General features: G+C 28.8%; 1 protein-coding gene across 7 annotated transcripts; it reads left to right on the forward strand.

The window, feature by feature from the left end:
* Positions 1-736: 736 nt before the first annotated feature.
* Positions 737-19,720, forward strand: LOC145180947 (uncharacterized). Of its 7 annotated transcripts, none has more exons than XM_090075296.1 (30): positions 737-881; positions 2,314-2,339; positions 3,031-3,171; positions 7,018-7,992; positions 8,891-9,113; positions 9,696-9,842; positions 10,024-10,092; positions 10,287-10,387; positions 10,524-10,584; positions 10,806-11,015; positions 11,127-11,396; positions 11,572-11,629; positions 11,766-11,849; positions 11,938-12,005; positions 12,120-12,208; positions 12,393-12,474; positions 12,629-12,712; positions 12,809-12,877; positions 12,992-13,135; positions 13,407-13,769; positions 13,997-14,103; positions 16,152-16,284; positions 16,534-16,695; positions 17,047-17,116; positions 17,218-17,294; positions 17,392-17,427; positions 17,582-17,670; positions 17,841-18,007; positions 18,348-18,385; positions 18,751-18,873. In XM_090075296.1, the coding sequence occupies exons 2-30, from the start codon at positions 2,332-2,334 to the stop codon at positions 18,823-18,825; spliced, it is 4,200 nt and encodes a 1,399-aa protein (XP_089931422.1). In that variant the 5' UTR covers positions 737-881; positions 2,314-2,331; the 3' UTR covers positions 18,826-18,873. The 7 variants fall into 7 exon arrangements, with proteins under 7 accessions (XP_089931422.1, XP_089931423.1, XP_089931424.1 ...); XM_090075297.1 differs by lacking the exon at positions 737-881 and adding an exon at positions 1,232-1,349; XM_090075298.1 differs by lacking the exons at positions 737-881; positions 2,314-2,339; positions 18,751-18,873 and adding an exon at positions 19,159-19,720 and having other exon boundaries at positions 2,947-3,171.
* The last annotated feature ends 208 nt before the right edge of the window (positions 19,721-19,928 follow it).

Genomic DNA, 19,928 nt, shown 5'->3' on the forward strand with positions numbered 1-19,928 from the left:
GGTCTTGTTTTGAAATCCCGCTTCAAGCTTAAATTTTTGATTTGAAACCCGGAAGTCAAGAAATGAATACAAAAACTTAATCTTTAAATCACTAGCATTCCCTCTGTATTCCATATTCATCTCTGTACTCCATGCTCGTTTCACAAAAACAAGTGAGATCTCTTGATGCTCAAAGTGACAGTTACAAAATCCCATCTATTTGTATCAAATAGACATTAGGAAAAGAGGAAATGAAATTATTAAATATGAATTTTAAAAAAATGTCATAATTTCTCCTTATGTAATAAAAAAAAAAGCTTAGGCTCTGCAAAATCAACTACCTGAAGTAAACGGAAAAAAATTACTCTGTTGGGAGAACTCCTATTTTTAAATCAAGGTTCACCAGATTTTCTCTGTTTTAAAAGCAGCTAGCAAAATGTAGAGCCTATCATCATTTAAAATTCGAAAGTTAAATTGTTCTAAATATAAAAAAACGTGAAGTAATCGCGTCAACCATTTTATTTAAGCGTTTGTGACGTTAACCTTACAAAATGGCTTTTCTCATGAAGAGCTGTATGATTTATGTGACGCGCTCTCTCCTACGCTGATTCTCATAATGTCCTGTTTACATCGCGTTAGTTATACAAAGCCTGGCGACTTTTTTTGAAGAGTTATTGTTCTATTTCCAATATTAACACTATCTTGTTTGAATAAAAATCGCGGAACAATTTTAATTCTGTAATATGTACATAGTTCTATTACTTGTTAGAGTGGAAGTTAAAATGATGAACTGAGTATATAAATTTTTCTATATTTTATTAGGTTAAATAAGTATACGCTGTCTCAACAGAGAATTGGTAATACATATTGGGTCGGAACCGTCTTGATACAAAAGTATTCATGTAAGCTGTTTAAAATCTTTAATTTTTAGTTTGAATTTAACAGAAACTGCAGATTAACTCAAATTTCAGAACGCTGCTCATTTTGTTATTTTTGCGAATGCAATAAAATAAACACGGTGTACTTGCTCAATATTTTTGCTGCCAATGCGACTTTTCTTTCGGTAAATTCAACACTGTTGCTTTCTGCTTTGGATTGTGAATCAGATTAAGAACCTCCTAAGACAAATCATAAGCTGCTCTTTGTTAAGAAGAAAAAGCTGTCGTTACGTAAAACGTTTAGGTAGCGATTGCGTAAAACGCTAATCGCAAAATAACTCAATCCAATCGTCAAGACAAGAGCAGACGATGTTTTTTTTTTTTTTTTTTTTTTTTTAATCCTATTTTAGAAGTTAAAAAAAAAAAAAGAAAGAAAGAAAGAAAGAAATCAAAATATTATGCGCTTTTCTTAAATTCAAGCTAAGTGTCTTGGTACATTTTTTTTTTATTTCCTTTTTTCACTGTTTATAAATACAGTCTTATTTTTCTTCGGAATACGTAAAAAAGAGTATTGATTCTGTGCTTTATTCAGTGATGTCGTAACAAGAAGGTTTCTATTTGCAACTGAAAAGAGATAAAATTGTTCACTTACGTAAAATTTTTATTGTAAACTTGTTTCACGGAAGAATTCGATGAAATTCACAGGTTCTGATCAACGCGGTATAAACGCAGAAAGAATTTCACGCAGTTAAGTGCAATTGATAAAACGCTGGTCGTTATCTTTGAATTAAAATATTATGGTTAAATCGTGCTTTATCGTTTGTGTAAACGGTGCATTGGACTGTTTTTCTTGACTGGTTAGCTAAAAAGAAATCTTTTTAAAAACGTCGGTCTTTTGAAAAGCTTCCGACTTTATTTTTAAATTTGCTGCGTTGATTCTTCAATTTTGCCCAGTAGCTAAACATCTGACCTTAAAAGTAAGATAAAAAAAAAAAAAAAAAAAGTACTTCAGTACTTATTTGTTCGCTGAGCGTGATTATACTAAGTTAAACCCCCTCACCCTGGCCTTAAAAAAAATGCCGCAACAAAAATCCTGCTTAAGCATTTAGCCACACTCGCCAACTTAACACGGACATTTTAATTTTCAAACGTCGTTTGTTCTGCTAATTTGACAATAGCAGATGAATCATGTTCTTTTTACAATTTGTATGAACTTCCTAATCTTCTAAAAACCATTAGTGAATCTTAATTTTAACTGGGTTGTCTCCTCTGACAACTGCACAGTTGTCTTTAAACAGTTAAACATGGTGTTAAAAAAATGAGAAACGATCGTAACAATTCCACCATTTTGTGCAGAACTTTAGTTCAGCAACCTACATTCAGTAACTCATTTGGTCAGATAATTTTTCATTAAGATTTTTTTTTTAATTCAGAACTTATTTTTTCTTTATTTTAGTCTTGATCTTCGACTGAGATGAAAAGGTAATCATTAAATCTCTCTGAATTAAATTTTATTTTCCTTCGTTCGAATTTTGATTTTTTTTAATTACTAACGACGTTTTTATTACTACTTTTTTTTGTTATTATTTTTCAACGTTTCTATTTATCTAAAAAATTTAATTAGGGAAAGTTGAATAGATTTTGAAATCATTTTTTATGGAGCTTTGCTAAGATGAGTCATAAAAATTTACCTCGATTCGCGCCTTTTTTTACAAATCATTCGGAGCGGGAAATTTAGCATTAAAAAAAAAAACACAAAAAAAAAAAAACTCGTCTCATTTAATTGATGAAAAAAAAAGTTCTTTTTATTTTTATTATTTTTTTAAAATATTTTAATTAGCGAAACCATATATAAACAAAGACATTTAAAAAGTTTTAGTGTATACTTCTCAATCTAATTTACAAACAAAGTTACAAAGTTTATCTTGTAGTTTACATTATTAATGTTAATTCATAGAACTTTTTTTTAAAAAATTTGCATTCGTATATATAGCAAGTTGCACATGTATTTGGCGTTTTCATAACGCTTTCAAAGCCAGGTCAAAGTGCGTTTTATCTAAAAATTAATATTTTATGAGTGTGCGCGGCTATTCGAGCTTCAAAATTTTTTTTAATGTAAAACAAATGCTCTTTTATTTTTCAAATGGCTTTAAAAACAAATGGAATATTTTAGACTTAAACACAAGAACGACATTCGTCATTTGTTAGAGGTGAAAAATGCCCAGCCCCGACGACGTCAAGGTAGTGTCGGTTCTGATGGGAGCGATGCAAGTGACCTTTCTACGCAGTCTATGCCGCAGTATAGCAGTTACAGGTATTTTTTCCCTCGTTTTTGTAGCTAAAAAAACCGATTAGCTCAAAAAGTTCTAATGATTCTTACAGATCAGAGTTTTGTTTGTTGTGGGCCATTTTGAAGTATTATAAAAAAAACGAGCACTTTAATTTTTTTTTTTTTTTTTTACAAATCCATTTTTAAATCCATTTATAAGCATTATTCATTTTGGAATGTTTTATGTCAAAACAAAAACTAAATTTAAACATCAGATAAAGGCTTAAGTACCGTTACGGATATTTAAAATACCAAAAATACTTTTGTGGTGCGGAGCATGTAAAAAGAGGCCACACTGGCTGGACAGCGCAGTTCACCGAATCGGTTTATTTAAGTGTAACTCGTTGTAACTTTCTTATTTTAGATATGCGTTATTATTATTAGTCCATCAAAACTACTTTTTACATTCTTAAAAAAAGAAATATTGCTTTAAAATAGCGCAAACAAAAACCTCGATAAATTGATAAGATGCTTCTTCTTTTGTGACTTGAGTTCGTTTGGGTCATAGATAGAACTTTGGTAGTACGGACCTTCGTCCGTCCGTTCATTATTACAACAACATTAATTTACAAAGTTATTAATTTAGGACTTACATGCTTCTATTTTTATGTTTTGGAAGAGCGTAATCTTATATTGATCTGTGACCATCTTTTAAGTTTTAATCTTATTCAGGAAGAATTGATACGAATTTTCATAAGTTATTTCCAATAGGTCGAGTATCTTTAAAAACTATATCAGACCTTGTTTTGTACACGTTTTGATTAAACAAGATGCGTAAGATTTTTTTGTAAAAATAGTCTCATTTGATTACAATCAACAATTATTCCTCGTCATCTTCGAGCAAATCGATTTGTCTTTGTGATGTTAGGCAATATAGTATTAGTTGAACATACTTCGTAGGAAGTTGGACCCCAGTAGTCCTTCTTTAAAAGTGTTTCTTTCCATTTTATTAGAAAAAAATTTAATGATAAACGATGATATTTCGTCAGGTTAGGATTATTTTGTTCTATCTCCCATTTTAAACGTTGAAAGAAAGTTTTTGAATTTTTCTGTAAGTAAAAATTACTTAAAATTTTACTATTACTTTTTTAAGAAATAACAACTTATTCAAATAATTTGTATCTAAAGAAACTATTTAGAAAAATAATTTTAAAAATAAAATGCATTTTAAAAGTAATCATTACTTAGTAAAATCAACAATTCATTTTCTCCCAACGTTTAAAATTGGAGATAAAACAAAATAATTCTAACCTGACGATTCGGTAAAATGAATATTTCGAGAATGGAAAAACAGTAGGGAGACCGGGACAAGTTGATACGTTTTTCAAATTTAATAAACTCTGAAGGATCGCTGTAAAACAAATCATACTTCTACATTGAAGTGCAATACCAAGATATTGCACTTCAATGTAGAAATGATAAATAACTTCTGTTAAACTGCACAAACTTTAACCCCGAGAAACCCGTATCAACTAGCTAATGTTTTGGAACATAAATTTGTGGTTTAAAAGATAAACATGTCAAACTTGACAGCACTGGTTCCTCCTTAACTTCACCCTAACTTAAATTCTAACCTTAACGAAGTTCCGGAAAAAACTGATTTTTCTGTAATGTATTTTTTCCAAAATTTCTGATTTCAACGGGTTCAAAACTGTTAGATATCAAACTTAAAAAATTGAGAAATCAAACCAAATTGATAAGATGACGATCGAACAAAATCGATACGACAACAATCAAAGTGGAAGGAAAGAAACTTTTACGCTTACAGAAAACTAAAGCGAAACACGAACGAAAGTAAAATTGACACAGATAGTTAACGCGTTTACTATCTGTAATTAATGTTCATTAATTATTGGTCCGTGTTTTGGAAGGATGAAGGATTTCAGAAAAAAAAAAATGATGTTTTTAAAGGAACTTTTTCTAATGAAGTGTTTATTTTCTATTTATAGGACTGTAGCTGCCCTATATAAGAATATAATTAAAACTTTAGTGGATAATAATTTTTATATCAAAAAATGTGTCAATTATATTGGATTCAGGAAATCTCCGCAAACGCAGCAATTTCATAACACAATAAGTCAACAAGTCAACAGAAATTTTAAAAGGGTGACGTCATAATTGTTGATAAGCTAAATGATCACTGAAATAAAATCGAGTTAAATACAATTCTGTGTGAGACGGATTTTTTATCGTAGCATTTTATTAAAATACGATTCCTTGTGAGACAGATTTTTTTTCATAGCATCATATTAAAATTGAACGTTTTGTTATTCAGATAAAGTATGCATTTTAACAACTATTGTTGTATGAACTGATGTAACGAATTTTTGCAATCTTATGTTACTACAATAGTTAAAACAATATATTAACAAATAACTATAATTAATTTAATTATTTAGTCAGGATTTCATCATAAAATGCTGTTACAAGTCTAACAAAATGAGGCTTTATGCTTGTTCATTGTAAATTCTTTGACAAAATAAATCAGTGTATTAGTGGAGCGCAAGACAGAATGAATCTAATTTTTTTGTATAAACTTACGGAATTCGAAAATAATTAACTGAGATCAAGGACGTCCCCATTCACAACTGATGACTAGATAACAATAAATTGAATTAAATACAAAGTTATAAAAACTTTTTTAAACCTCATCAGCCTCACATCTTTATCCCGTCCCTTATGTAACATTAATCTTGAGTGATGATTGTAATACACCATGCGAATATTAGTGTATATACTATAATTTCAGTTGTAGTTAGATGCATAGATATCAAAATAAATCAGTGAATCTTTTTGCATTAAAAACAAAAACGCAGCATGGATGCTAAGTTTATTAGTTATAAGAATTATTTATCATACTTACTTTAGATAGTTTAAAGCATTTAATATGTGTTTTATTTTATTGATCAATTTATTAGTAATTTTGATCAGATATTGATAGAACACACAAGATGGTTTGATAAAACACCGTAAGAAAGATCTAAAAGTTTATTATGGGAGAAGCTGTGAAGTTTAATTTTTTCATTGAATGATGTGCTTGACCACAAACAATAAGTGATTTATAGAGTCAAACTTAAAAATCTATCAGTCAGTTGATCTATTCTTGTGTCAGATTAGTTCCTTCAATAGTCTGGTCTAAATGTTACATTGTATGTAATATATAGGGTATTTGAGAACATAGATAAATATTGTAATAAATACTTCATTTGAGAAATGTTTTTTGAATAAAAATGAACCTTTTCAATATTGCTTTTCAATAAAGCCATTTTTAGTTTCCATGTGAGAGCTACATTGTCTACATCCCAAAACAGAATGACCCATTGCTTTAACTTGAGCCTTTAAAGAAAGTTTCTTAAAAATCCCCTTCACATAATAGGCTGATTGATTGAAATCTGAAGAGTTTAAAGGCAAAATTTTAAGGGCAATCATGAACATTTTCAACCATCTTTCCATGCTTTACACAATCCTTGAGTTTACATTCTTGTTGAAACAAGAAAATATTTTCAAGGATTTTTAATGATCTACTGAACTTGATAAATAAATCCTGATGTTCTGATGATGTCAGGCTATTTGAAAAGCTTTTTATGGTTAAAAACTTGTGATACTTTTCCATTTTTTGTGTTTAATTCTTTAAGAAATAGATGTGGAAACTTTCAATATCAAGGTTTTTAAATTTCTGTGCTCAGTTTTATTGTCTTGATAACAGTATACCTTAGTGTGTTTGTGTTAAAACTGCATTTAATACAATCAACTGTATGAATATATGTAACAAGCTGAATAGATAAACATACAACTTAGCTTAGTTAATAATAATTTTATCTATTTATTTAGACAGTTATCAGGTGGATTGCTTGGGCCATTTGAAAATTCACCCTCCAGACCCAGTTCTCGAGGAAGTTTCTTACCTTGGGGTAGTAGTGATAAACATAAAACTTCTAAAATGAGTAGTGTTACACCCTCTTCAAGACTGAAAACTCCAACAGTGTTAGTTAAACCAGGTTTAAAAAATGAAACCCTTGAGCGGCCAAGTTCAGCAACACCAGCTGATACTCCTTTGAAACCTGGTTATCTTAGAGAAGTATCTGGCTCTAAGCTTCCATTGTTTAAGAGAGAGATATCTTTACCTCAAATGAAACCTGATTCAGCACCTGCTATTAAAAGAGAGAGTTCTGAAATAAAAGGAAGACCAACTATTACTAACAAAATAAACACACCTGCTACACCTAGAGGTTCTATTGTTCCAATTAATCCTAAGTCTACACCAAAAACAGTAGCAGAGCAACGAGTATCAGAGCGTAATATTGCTGCAAAAGGGACTCGAAATGCAATAAGTGGTATTTCTGATAATTTTACTATTGGGGATGATGTAGGCATAAAGGGTACTAATAAGAAAGGAAAGTTATTATTTATTGGGGAAACCCGTTTTGCTAAAGGGTGTTGGGCTGGGGTGGTTCTTGATGATGATTCTGGCAAAAATGATGGTTCTGTAGCTGGTGTTCGATATTTTTCATGTCCACCATTAAGAGGTGTTTTTGTGAAAGAAGAAAAATTAGAAAAACTTACAGAAAAAGATTTTGAAACAACAAGCGTTGTTTCTACAAACATCACAAATAGCATTGATTCTGATGCTGAAAATGTTGTGGGGAACCTGGTTATAGGTGATCATGTTGAAATATCAATGGGTATTGGAACTCAAGAGGGTATCCTTCAGTATATTGGACTAACAGGATTTGCAAAAGGCACATGGTGTGGTGTAGAGTTAAGAGAACCAAATGGAAAAAATGATGGAGCTGTAGCTGGTACTCGGTAAATTTTGAGATTTAATAATATAATTTATATAAAAATCTACGTATGTGATGTTTCAATAATAATATATTTTAAATTTTCTGTGGGAAAAAATTTTCAAAAGCAAATTTCAAAAATTTCAAAAGCAGGCTTCAAAATTTTTAAATATCTTATCATTTCAAATATCTTCATTATTGAAAGCTAAATCTATAAAATAACATTGAAGTTGTTGCTAGTCTTTAATAAATAATTTTATATTCTTCAACTGGTGTACATTTAAATTAAGTAAATATATATTTTTTCAAATGTTGTTTACAAATTCTTTTACTTAATCTATTCATCATCATCTTCATTATTCATTTGTTGATCACACATAAATATATCAAAGGCTTGTATTGAAGGGAGGCTTAACTGAGAGAAAAACTTGTAATTTTTCATATCATCTCTACAAGTGATATTATCACACAAGTAAAATAAAGTTTTGTAAATTATTGAAGGAAATAAGGAAATCTTATAATGAGTTCAACAACAGAGCACAACTCAGACTTTCCAAAGGTTTCTAAACGTGCTTCCTGGATTATTATTAATAATAAGAGAAAAGAAACTAAAATCAGTGAAACAAAAAGTAAAAGGTAAATATGGTTTTGTAAAGTAACATTGTCATCTTTTGCTGTTTAAAAATGAAATTTCTATTCCTGTAATTGTCATGAAGAAGCAGTTTTAATATTTTACAGTTAAAAAAAAAAAGAAAAAACTAATTAAAAAAAAAATAACTCCATCATTTGTTATGAGTTAAAATTAATCTTCTTTGTCTTTTTGTTTGTGTTTTATAAATCTTTTTTTTTAAACATAAAATTTTCTTTTAGATTTTATAACTAGTAGTAACTCTTATTTTAGCTCAGTTCTTCATTTTTAATAGATATTTTCAGTGTGAACCAAAGCATGGAATATTTGCTCAACTGCAAAAAGTTCATAAGATTAAATCAAGTTCTAACAAAATGTCTTCAGGAGAAGAAAAAATTTGGTCAGGTTCTAATATGATACCACAGCAGGATGAAGGAAAGAAAGATTTTAAAATATCTTCTCTCAAACCAATCACAACCTCTGCAGTAAGCAAAATTCCACCAAATGATTCAATAGAGGTATGCATCCAACTTTCTTACCAACTTTTTAACTGTCCATCCAAAAAGATCAGGGACACAAAAATTCTGTCCATTTTTTTTTACTGAATTGCTTGCATCATTGTTTTTTTTTGAATATTTAGAATTCTCTTTCTAACTTTAAAGTTTTTTTTAAAGTTAAAAAAGGACACTTTGAAAAAAGTTTTCAACTTTTTTTTTTAATGAAATTGTTTACAAACTTGTTTACGCTTTCTTTGCCACAGATATTATAAAAGTGCGTGTTATAAAAATATTCTACTTAAAGTTAAAAAAAATCCAGTTCCTATGAAACTTGATCACTGTAGTGTAAATGTATTTAATCGTTTATTTAAAATTTAACTTATTATTAGCAGTTTTAACAAAATTTCTATCACTGGCTGTATCAGACTCAATTCAAATAACACCCATTTTAACATTTTTTAGTTTATTGTGTTTTGAATATTTTATAAATATAAACAAAATGTAAACTAACATAAATATGAAGAACAAAAATATTTTTTAAATTACATTTTCAAAATTTAAAAATGTTTTTTGATTTAAATAACTATGTGCATTAAAATTTAGATGCTGCATCATCATGTTGAACCCCTGGTCGAGTATAATAACCTTAGTAATAATAAGGACATGTCACCTGAAAAAATACATTTAGAACCCAGTTTTGTTGACAATGATCATATGAAAGAATTGGAGAAAAAGTTAATTGCTTTACAAGTAAAAAATATAATTGTATCCAAATAAGATTTTTAACTGAACTTAAAATTTGTCTGTACAAAATGTCAAAATCTTTTTTGTTTTTTGTTTTATGTAAATATTGCATGCATGTGTTTTATTTGTTTCATGTGTTTGTGAACACTTTTTTCTCTTTTTTGAATTAAATCTTTTTAATTATAAGAGTCAACTTAACAACAAAGAAAATGAGCTGGAGAATCTAAAGGCAGATAAAGAAAAAACATCTACAAAGGTTATTTCCAAAATTATTTAATATGTTAACTTTGAAATGTAGAGTTATACCTAAACAAAATGATGAGATTATTTCAAATAATCTCCCAGGTTATCAGTGATGCATATAGAATTTGGAGCAGGATGCTGGCTCTTTAAGATAATAACTTACTAATAAAATTATTTCTGTAATGACTTTCAAAAACCTTAATTTAGATCCTTCATGAGCAAGAGTCTACTTTCCGTTTACAAAATCAAGTGAGCCAAAATGACAGGGAAAAGCTTGAGATGCAAAATGAGTTGAATGAATACAAGCAGTAAGTTCATTACATGTTTTTTGAAAATTAATAATAACAGAATTAAAATTACACTTAGTTCCAATTCTAAATGCAAAAAATGAAAAAAAAAATTTACTTAAAGTGGTAAAAATTGTTTCTTTATTCTGAATTTTAGTAAAATTGAGGATTTGCGTTTTCAGCTGGAAGAACTCGCTGTAGTTGCTGATGAAAAAAAGGTGATTTTATTTTGCTTACAACAATGCTATCAATACTTTCATCACTGATGCATTTATTTATGGTATTTTATTGTTATTTTACTTAAGTATTTATTTTTTTAAACATGTAGTTCTTTGAATATTTTTACATATTTGTTTATGCATCGTTTGTATATTTGTATTTTAAAGGTAACTTTGTTTATTTCAAAAATTGTTTTGGTTACATTAACATCCTACTATAGATTTCTACGTGTTATGAACTGGACAAAGTCATTGGTCTTGAGAATAAACTGAATGAAAAGGAAAAGGAGTTGCAAAACTTGCAGTTTGAGTTGGAAAAATGTAAGCATTTGTGCGAAGAAGAAACATTTAAGCTGGATGAGAAAGACATGCAACTGCATGGAAAAAACCAAGAAGTTGAAAAACTTCGAGAACTTTTGCAAGTTACAAAAGTAACAACTTTATCTTTTATTGTTTTAACAACTTCAACTCTGTTTATTTAATCTCAGCCCTGGGTTATAATGAAAAAAGTTTATAAAATATTTCTATTTCCTTTTTTTTAGTTAAATGAGACATCTTTAGTTAATGAGGTTACAAACTTAAAGAGACAGTCTCAAGAACTACGTAGCATGCAAATGTCAATGTTAGAAGTTGACAAGCAAAGGGACAAGTTGCAACAGGATTTTGATAACAGGCTTCTTGAGAGAGAGAAACAGAATTCTGAGCTTAAAGATCATATAAAATTGTTAGAAAATCAAATTGGGAAGCTCAATGCGATGAATAATGAAAAGGATGCAAAAGTTTCTAGTTTAGAAATCCAAGTTGGTCAGCTAGTAAGTCAAGTAGAGTTCCATTTATGTTTTCATGATTACTGAGAGATTCTTTTGTAGTTTCTTTTTATGACTGGTAATAAAAAATGTTAATATTGATGGGATAGGTTTATGGTAAATAATAAGAAAAAGTATTTATAGCGTATTTATAGTGTATTTATAGTGTACCTGTTTTTAGCGTGAGGAGCTAAGCATCACCTTAGAATCAAAAGGAGCTCTTAATAAACAAATTTATGGTGACTTTTTTTGTTTTATTTATTTTTTGCTCAAAATTTGAAACTATCTGTTATCTTAGTCCCTTGCTTCACCTTGTTTTTTTTTAAGTTTATTTTAACTTAAAGCACTAATTTTTTTTTTAAAAAAATTAAACAGATTTAAACAAAGAGTTGGAAAGTAAAAGAATTGAGGTTCAATCTGTTACTACATCTAATGAAACACTTCGCAAAGAGCATTTGGGTAACTTTTGATTCTTTTAGTATGCAAGTTTTTATACTTTTATGACTTTTTTTGTAACAAGGTTTGTATCAGAAACTGTTTCACTCAGATATAAAAGCAAGGTTAGAAGTTGCTGAATGCCGCATTGACCAGCACATTGAAGATAAAAAAAAGCTGGTGTGTAGAAGATTAGTTGCAATTTATTTCAACTTTTTCAATTTCTTATTTTATGTTGCATTGCATTCTCATTTTGGTCATGCTTATAAAACCAAACTTTTCTATTGTTGGTAGGAAGAAGAAATCCTCAAGGTTTCAAAGAACTCTGGGGACAATGCACAACAACTTATGTACCACAATCAACAAATTCAGCTAAAAAATGGGTCAGTGGGAGCTTAATGAAGTCTGATTTAAAAATCTATTCAGCAAAAACATAATTTTAAAATTCTATCAATAACTCAGTTATTAGCTGCCAATTGGTTATCACCATGGTTAACAATGGTTTATTTACATTTTCTTTGCATTTTCTTTATATTTTCTTTACATTTTTTTAATTCAATTTTCTAGAGAGATTGCTGGTTTGCAAGACAAACTTGCAACTATGACTGCTGAGAATCATAAACAAGTTATGGAAATGAAAAACATGCAGGTCTTGATCATTATTATTTTGTTGCTTTTAAATTTTTGTTGTATCAAGTATTTAGAAATAAAACGAATCCATTGCCTAAGTTTATGTTTATGAAAATATAGTTTTATAAATAATAATGTATTTAATTTTTTTTAAGTTTACACATTTCTAATAGGATAAAGTGATCAAAGAAAAACAAGTTTATGAAAAAGAGAAGAGTGAGGAAGTGAAGAAGTTAAGAGAGTCAATAAGTATCATGGTAAACTTTAATTCTGTCAGTAGTGTCAAAGTCTAAAGCTTTCAACTAATAATTATTTCTGTTAAGTTAATCCTAATCAAAGAGCATCTTATTTAGGAAGAACACTTCAAAAAGTTGAAAACCAAGAATGAAGAAATTGAGCAAAGTTTAAAAAACGAGCAAATTGTAAGAAAAAATATTTCAGAGAGGTTTACAATTTTCTTATCCGTTTTTCTCTCATCAAGAGAATGTTATGATTGTTTTTTTCTCAAGAATTTCAATTGAGGAGCTTCTGTTTAGGAGCTTCAGAAATCAAAGGAGTATATAAGTACTTTAAAAGATGATAATACATCAAAGCATTTACAAAGAACGTTATTAACACAAGAGAGCGAAGGACTTAGGACGAAAATTACAGAAGGAGGAACCATTAGCTCAAGAATACAGGTTTTAAAAACACATTTTTTCAGCAATAAAACTTAAATTTTCTAGTTAATTTTTTCTAGTTTTATTTTAACGAAATCACATTTCCACTGTATACTTGTTACTGTACTGTATATTCAGTATGTTTTTTAATTTCTTATGTGTTTTTGATGTTTTATTTTAATGTTAGTTATGAAGCGCATTTTGGTTGTTATGGAAACTTTTTGTTTTTCTTGTTATAAATATCTCAAAATTATTTCATCAGTGAATTGTTGAATTTACTTTTTGTTTTAAGATTGAACTAGACAATTCAAAGAAGTTGTTGATTTCTAAAGACAATGAAATTCAAAGGTTAACTTCAGAGATTGAGTGCTTACAGCATAAGGTAAAAGCAGCAGAAGATATTCATGAAAGTACCCTTTTCCAGCTGAACAAATTAAGTTCTCAACATGAGGATTTGGAACTTAAAATTAATTGCTCAAAGTTAGAAACCAAAGAAGCTTTAAAAAATCAGGATGCGTTGTTAAAGCTTAACGAAGAGTTACGCATTAAAGTGGAAGAGTTAACTCAAACAAAGCAAAGTTTACAAGCAGAGAAAGAAATACTAGAATGTGAAAAAAGCAAACTTTTTACTGAGGCAAAAAAATTAAGGGAAGAAGTAAGACTCTTACTAAATTCTTAACATTTGTTATATATCAAATGTATAATAATGTATAATATGTAATGTAAAAATAGATTATATGAAAACATTAATAGAGGATTGAAGACAAAAAGGAGGGTTAAGTGCATGTTTAAAATTCTTTGATTCTTTAGAAATATTCAAGCATTACAAACTGTTAAAAAAAAAAAGTTAATAACCTTTTTAAAATTTTTGTTGCATTTTAGGCTCAAGTATGTTCTGAGTCATCAAAAGTTCATAAAGAAGAATTACTACTTCTTCGCAAGCAAATGACAGATGGTTCTTCATCTACAATTATGCTTGAAGCCCAACTGTATGTTTTATTAGTTCCAAATTTCTTCCCTTTACATGATTTTTTTATGTTCCATATAACTGGCCTTATAAGTTCTTATAGTATCTTTAGGTAAAAGTTCTAAGTGAACTTGACATTCTTCAATGTTTGCTATGAATTTGACAGTGGAGATTTGTCAGGGCTTTGCTACAAATTTAGTGACAGACATTTTAATAGGTTGTTGTGTACTTGCTACAGTGTAACTATAAATTTCAATATTTTGGTTATATAAAATAGATATTAGTGCTGAAGATAAAAGAACTTTTAAATTATAGTAACCCCTTGATATATGTTAATTGTTCTATTGTGCAATAGAAAATGAGCAGTAGGGCCGGCTAAAACAAAAAAAAGTTTGAAAATTTTGATTTCATAAAAAATGTTTCCTTAACATGTTAAAAGTGTTATTTAAAAAAAGAAGGATTTTGAGATGTTTCTGAGTTTTTGTAAATTTGCATTTTTACACTAAACTATAACCATAACAAAATATCAAACCTGTAAGGAAGGTAGAGGTATATTGCATCAAAAATGATATTTGGTATCAGTTAAAAATGTTGCATAATCCTTTTTTTTTTTTTTTTTTTTTTTTTTTTTTTAAAATCAATAAAACTATATTTTATTTCTATAGCATAAATCATTATTACATATAATCCAGGTGTTGTACAAAAAGTTAGTTTACAAAAAGTTAGTTTTTGTAATGAACCAAGTCAGAGAATGCAAAGTTAAAAAACTGCTACTTATTCAAGTTACCAATAATTTTTAAATAAGTATCAACAACCTCTCAAATTTTGTTTTGTATTGCCTCGTCCTAAAATGAACTGAACATTTGGTATATGTAATGTAACAGAGTTTTTTAATACATTTTATAACTGTGTTTGTTTTAAACATAATTTGATTCCTTGCTCAACAGCATTGCTGTCTTCAAATAAGTTCTATCCTCCTGCCCGCTAGTTGCGGCTCCCTTAAGATCTTTTTAAGAATTTCAGTGACAAGAGATTCTTTAGCTGAGTGACTGCTACAACCAACCAATGGAAATGTATCTTCATCATTGATTTTTCTTTTTGTTTATCAAATGTTTATCAAAAAAACCTGTTTCGTTTTCATTCTTGCTTTTTCTCTCTTTGCACTTAGATCCAGCACATTATATGTCACACCAATTCTTCCAGTTTTTAACCATTTTTGAAAGCTTAAAACAAGGCAATATCTTCCTTTGCATCTTTAGCTGGTCTGGTTTTTCTAATGTCATCTTTCTAACTGGAGAAGTAGTATCAAATGTTTGAGTAAAGCTCTTTGTAGGAATTTTGCAGATAAAACTTAGATTTTAAAAAGTTACTTTGAGCATCCAATGCCCCCCTTAACTTTAGAAAATTCTTCACATAAACTATCAATCATTTTCAAATGATATCTTAAAATGCATAACACAAAATAAATTAAAGCTTTATCTAAGTTTTCAAAGATTTGAAGTAATATCAGTCAGACTTAAAGTAGTTTTGAGTCTAAAAATTTAGTGCACCTTTCTGGAAGTGAGCTGGTTTTAAATCTTCTAAAAGATATCAAACAAAGCCGTAAACAACTCTATTTTTCGTTTGTTGACTTCAATACTTTAACATCTCTTTCACATTTCTTTTTCACTTTCTTAATCTTTTTGATTTAATCTTTTTTGCCTTCTGGTTTTCTTTTCATTGTCTTTTTACATAGCAGCACATAAACTGTAATTCAAAACAAAGGTATATACTCGATTCATTAATTTATATGTGCCTCATTTGCAGTTATGCATTTGTTTGTCAACAAAAAAAATTAGCATAACTTTTATAGAAATGTTTTCTTCATGCTTTGTTAAGATATTTCTAATTGAAAAAGAAAATATTGCAGTACTGAGAGACATCCCATTAAAATCCCGGTGTTTATAAACTTTTGCACACTCCTGTATATAAAAAATCGCAAAAAATAAATTTTAAAGAAATTTATTGATTCTGCTTTTATGTTTATTCATTTGATTTTAACTTAACCTCTTAGAAATTTCTTACTTTTAGTCAATCTTTGAAAGAACAATTAAATATTGCTCATAACAATCTAAAGAAAGTAGAAAAAGAATATGAAGATATGACAAGAAGGCAACTTGAATTGGTTAAAGAACAAGATAAATTGCAAGCAGATTTATGTCAGGTAGAAACAATAAATTTTTGCAATTCTTCTCTTTTTTTTTTTTTTTTAAAATGAGTGGATTATATCATTTTTCATTTCCTTGAGACAATATTTCTTGTAAAGCATTTTGCTAAAGGTAAACTTAATTTTGCATTCCTCAGGCAATAATAAGTTAAAGGAACTAGTTGTGAAAAATCAGTATTTTCTAGTATACTTTAATTGTTATTTATAATAATGTTAATAATTATATTGATTTAATAAAAAAATTAGAAGTGTGAACAAGAAGCAGAGCAGAAAAAAGAAGCTGTTCTGCTGCGTGATCAGCTAAAACAAGCTCTTGAAAGAGAACAAACTTTGCGAACTGCATTAGATACTGACCGTCATAAAAAAACAGCTGCTGTGGAAAATGAAATAGAAACTTTGCGCAAACAAGTAAGAGATTGTTCAATTAAAGTAAAGGTTTAAAATATTTTTCTCATCCTAGTTTAAACGTTCATCAGATGGGTAGTTTTAAGGCTGGCAGATTAAAGCAACATAAGTCAAACGTTACCATCTTAATTTTATTGCTGAATTGTACCAAACCTTTGTCAACACACAACTGAGCACATCAGTGACTTGCATCTGTAAATCTACAAATTTACAGATGCAAGTCACTTTATTAATTTTTGTTTTTTTTTTACTCCTGAGTAATTATCATTTTTGAGTTTTCGTTTTTTTTTTTAAGCTTCGATGTTTTGCTGTATTTAAAAAAAGAATTATCTTTTTTAAATCTTTGTTTTTAAGGTTGAAGTTCTTGAGGGAGCCAATGCTTCATTGACAGCAAAGTTAAACGATAACACAGCAACTAAATGTGGTGAGTTCAAAGTTCATCCAGAGAATATTGCTTAAGAAATCACTTATGATTGGATGTTGTGATTTTATAGCTATCTGCTAAAATACTTAATTTTTTTCCAGATTCATCAAAGCATTCAGAAGATCTAAGAGTTCTTCTTGAACACGTTACGAAATCAAAAACCGAAAAAGAAGCTGAGGTTTTTTTTTTTTTTTTTTTTTTTACTTTTTTTGTATGGGTAAAAGAGTTTTTGTCAAAAAGCAAATTTCATTTATCTTTTTTTTTTTTAATTACAGATTGGATTTTTGAATTCAATTATCGTAGACTTGCAGGTAATCAATGGTTTCTTTAACAAAATATTTTTCTCTCTTATTTCTCCCAAATTATTTTCTTATTTTTCTATTTCTCTCTCAGATCGAAGTTAGGATATCTTTTCTATTTCTCTCTCAGACTTCATTATAAAATTTTTTTGTTTTTTGTTACCAGAAAAAAAATAAGGACCAAGAAGAGAAGATTAAAATATTGTCATACGGTGATGACGTGCTGAGCGATGATAGCAACCACAATATTACAATGTAAGTATGTTGATGTATTTACATATACATCTCTTTCTTCGTATTTGGTTGAAATAGAGATGTTAGTATATGCGATAGCTCCACAATCGCTCTCAATAACAAATAAAAATGGCGTTAAAGTATTTAAAGAGAATGTATAAAGTTGATCAAAAACTTTTTCATTTCTTAAGGAGTCCGATAAAACCGAACATGCGCATGCGCCCGTTTTGTGACATTTGTGATGTGTTTGATGTTCATGACACCGAAGATTGTCCGACACAAACCGACGACAGTTACGGTGGCGTACAACATCGTGGATCAAGGACAGACGAAAGACCATATTGTGTCATATGTGAATGTGAGTTGCGAAAACTCTTTCATTTTTCTTGAATATTTATAGCTTTGCTTTTATCAATTCTTTAATTGAAACCGGGAAATTTTTGCAATCTTTTTAAGTTACATAATATAATTTCTACGTGGTGAAATTTTGATTATTTATATCTTGCGCTCTGTGTACCGAATCAAACGGGTTTCACCCAATTTCATCTTTGGTTTATCTTGTCGCACTAACGACAAAATAAACCAAAGGTATTGACTTACCGGGTGATTTTGACGTCTTTGTTTTGATAAAACTTTCGTTGTTCCCGGCGCGTTTTTGTGTGTTGTTCTTTAATATTGAAATTTTTAAAATATTTCAGCTTTTGGCCACACACAAGAGAATTGCGACGATGAACAGGTAATTTAAATTCTTTTTTTTTTTTAAATTTACATATCTCAAATTGCGTTGTAATGGAGAGTAAGGAAAATTGAAATTATTTTTAAACTCTAATTAACTAAAATTTAATTTCTAAATTTTTTTTTGCTTAAACTTTTTATCGAACATTTAATTCGCTTTGACATTGCATGGGACGTGTCTTTGTAAAACTCGAAGAAAATCCATGCGCAGATAAAGGAATGCAAAATTGCAAGATAATTTCTGATGATTCCTTTATAAGTACATCAAGACGGGATAATTGAAGAAAAATTCTCTACAAATGATATTGGTTTTCGACTGTGTTTTAACTTAACTCAAACTCAAACAAGGGTTCTTTTTAATTGTAGGCCAAGTGTAAACTAAGACGAAATCGCAAACGATGGTTGAAATCGAGGCTCATTGCTTGGAAACAATCTTTTTAACATAATTTTTTTTCTTTTAAAAAGTAAAATAAAACAGATAATTGCTTATATTTTTCTTAAATTTTCGCTAAAACTACACTTTTTTAACTTTACTCAATTTTGTATGCATCCATATACTGTATCAACCTTAAAAATATGTATATTAAATATTTTAAAAATATATATTAATTTTATTATAGATTATAAATTATATTAGATAATAAATTTTTAAATTTTAAACCAGTGAAAATATATGGTATGTAAAAATATAAACAAAGAAATAGTTTATAAGTTCAAGAAAGTTGAAGTCAGAAATAATTTTTGCATCTTCAATTCATCTCAATCTTTTTTCAGACGTTTTAATGGAATCTATGATGGCTGCAATGACGAAGGTGTACCTCATGCTATGCTGCGTCACATTTTACGCATTTATATTTTTAAAAGGACATGTTCTTAATAAAAGCGACTGTGTAAAATGCGCTGAGCGGTTTAGGGTGTCACGTGTCAGGTGGTAGTTTTATTTAAAAGGCGGTGAAGAGAGACTGCGTAAAAATTCGATTTTATTTCTTTCGCGATGAAGCAATTCAAGGATTTATTCTAATAATTTTCTTTATTCAAATTGCTGTTTTTAAAAGTCAGTATTCATTTATGGTTATAAGTGAGGTTTTTTACCAATTACAATTTTTCAAATCTTTAGGTTTTTTTAAAATAACGCCATTTATCTTTTCCGTCTTCGTGTCACATTTGTTCCAACCAAAATATGGTTTTTCAATATAAATAGAAAACAATTTTATTTATTTTATTCAGATTTTTACTTTTATACATTGCATTTTTTTCAATTGATAATTTTAACAATTTGGTCATTATTTTAAATGAATTAATATGCAGAATATATTTAGTACCTGGTCATTAGAAATAAGGACTAGATAATCATTAGCTCAAGCGAGCGCATGCGATTAACTGCCCATTAATCTGCGAACTATTAATTTGAATAACAAATGTCTGATACCAATTCGTATTAAGGTCAATACTTAATAAGGAAAAGTCATATTAAGCGAGTGTGGTGCGATTTCTTAATGCATTACTGGCGCCAAATATTTAGTTAGTTTTGCATTATGGGAAAG

This window comes from Hydra viridissima, unplaced genomic scaffold, assembly GCF_058129835.1.
Source record: "Hydra viridissima isolate aposymbiotic clone 2 unplaced genomic scaffold, HvirCarnegie_v1 scaffold_20, whole genome shotgun sequence".
Classification (NCBI taxonomy): domain Eukaryota; kingdom Metazoa; phylum Cnidaria; class Hydrozoa; order Anthoathecata; family Hydridae; genus Hydra; species Hydra viridissima.

Excerpts from the sequence above, each read along its gene's own strand:
- LOC145180947 (XM_090075295.1), top strand. The coding sequence starts at position 3,017 with ATGGAATATTTTAGACTTAAACACAAGAACGACATTCGTCATTTGTTA. Across the intron at positions 10,388-10,523 it reads GAGTTGAATGAATACAAGCA|TAAAATTGAGGATTTGCGTT; the intron begins GTAAGTTCATTA and ends TCTGAATTTTAG. Across the intron at positions 11,630-11,765 it reads TCTTAATAAACAAATTTATG|ATTTAAACAAAGAGTTGGAA; the intron begins GTGACTTTTTTT and ends AAAATTAAACAG.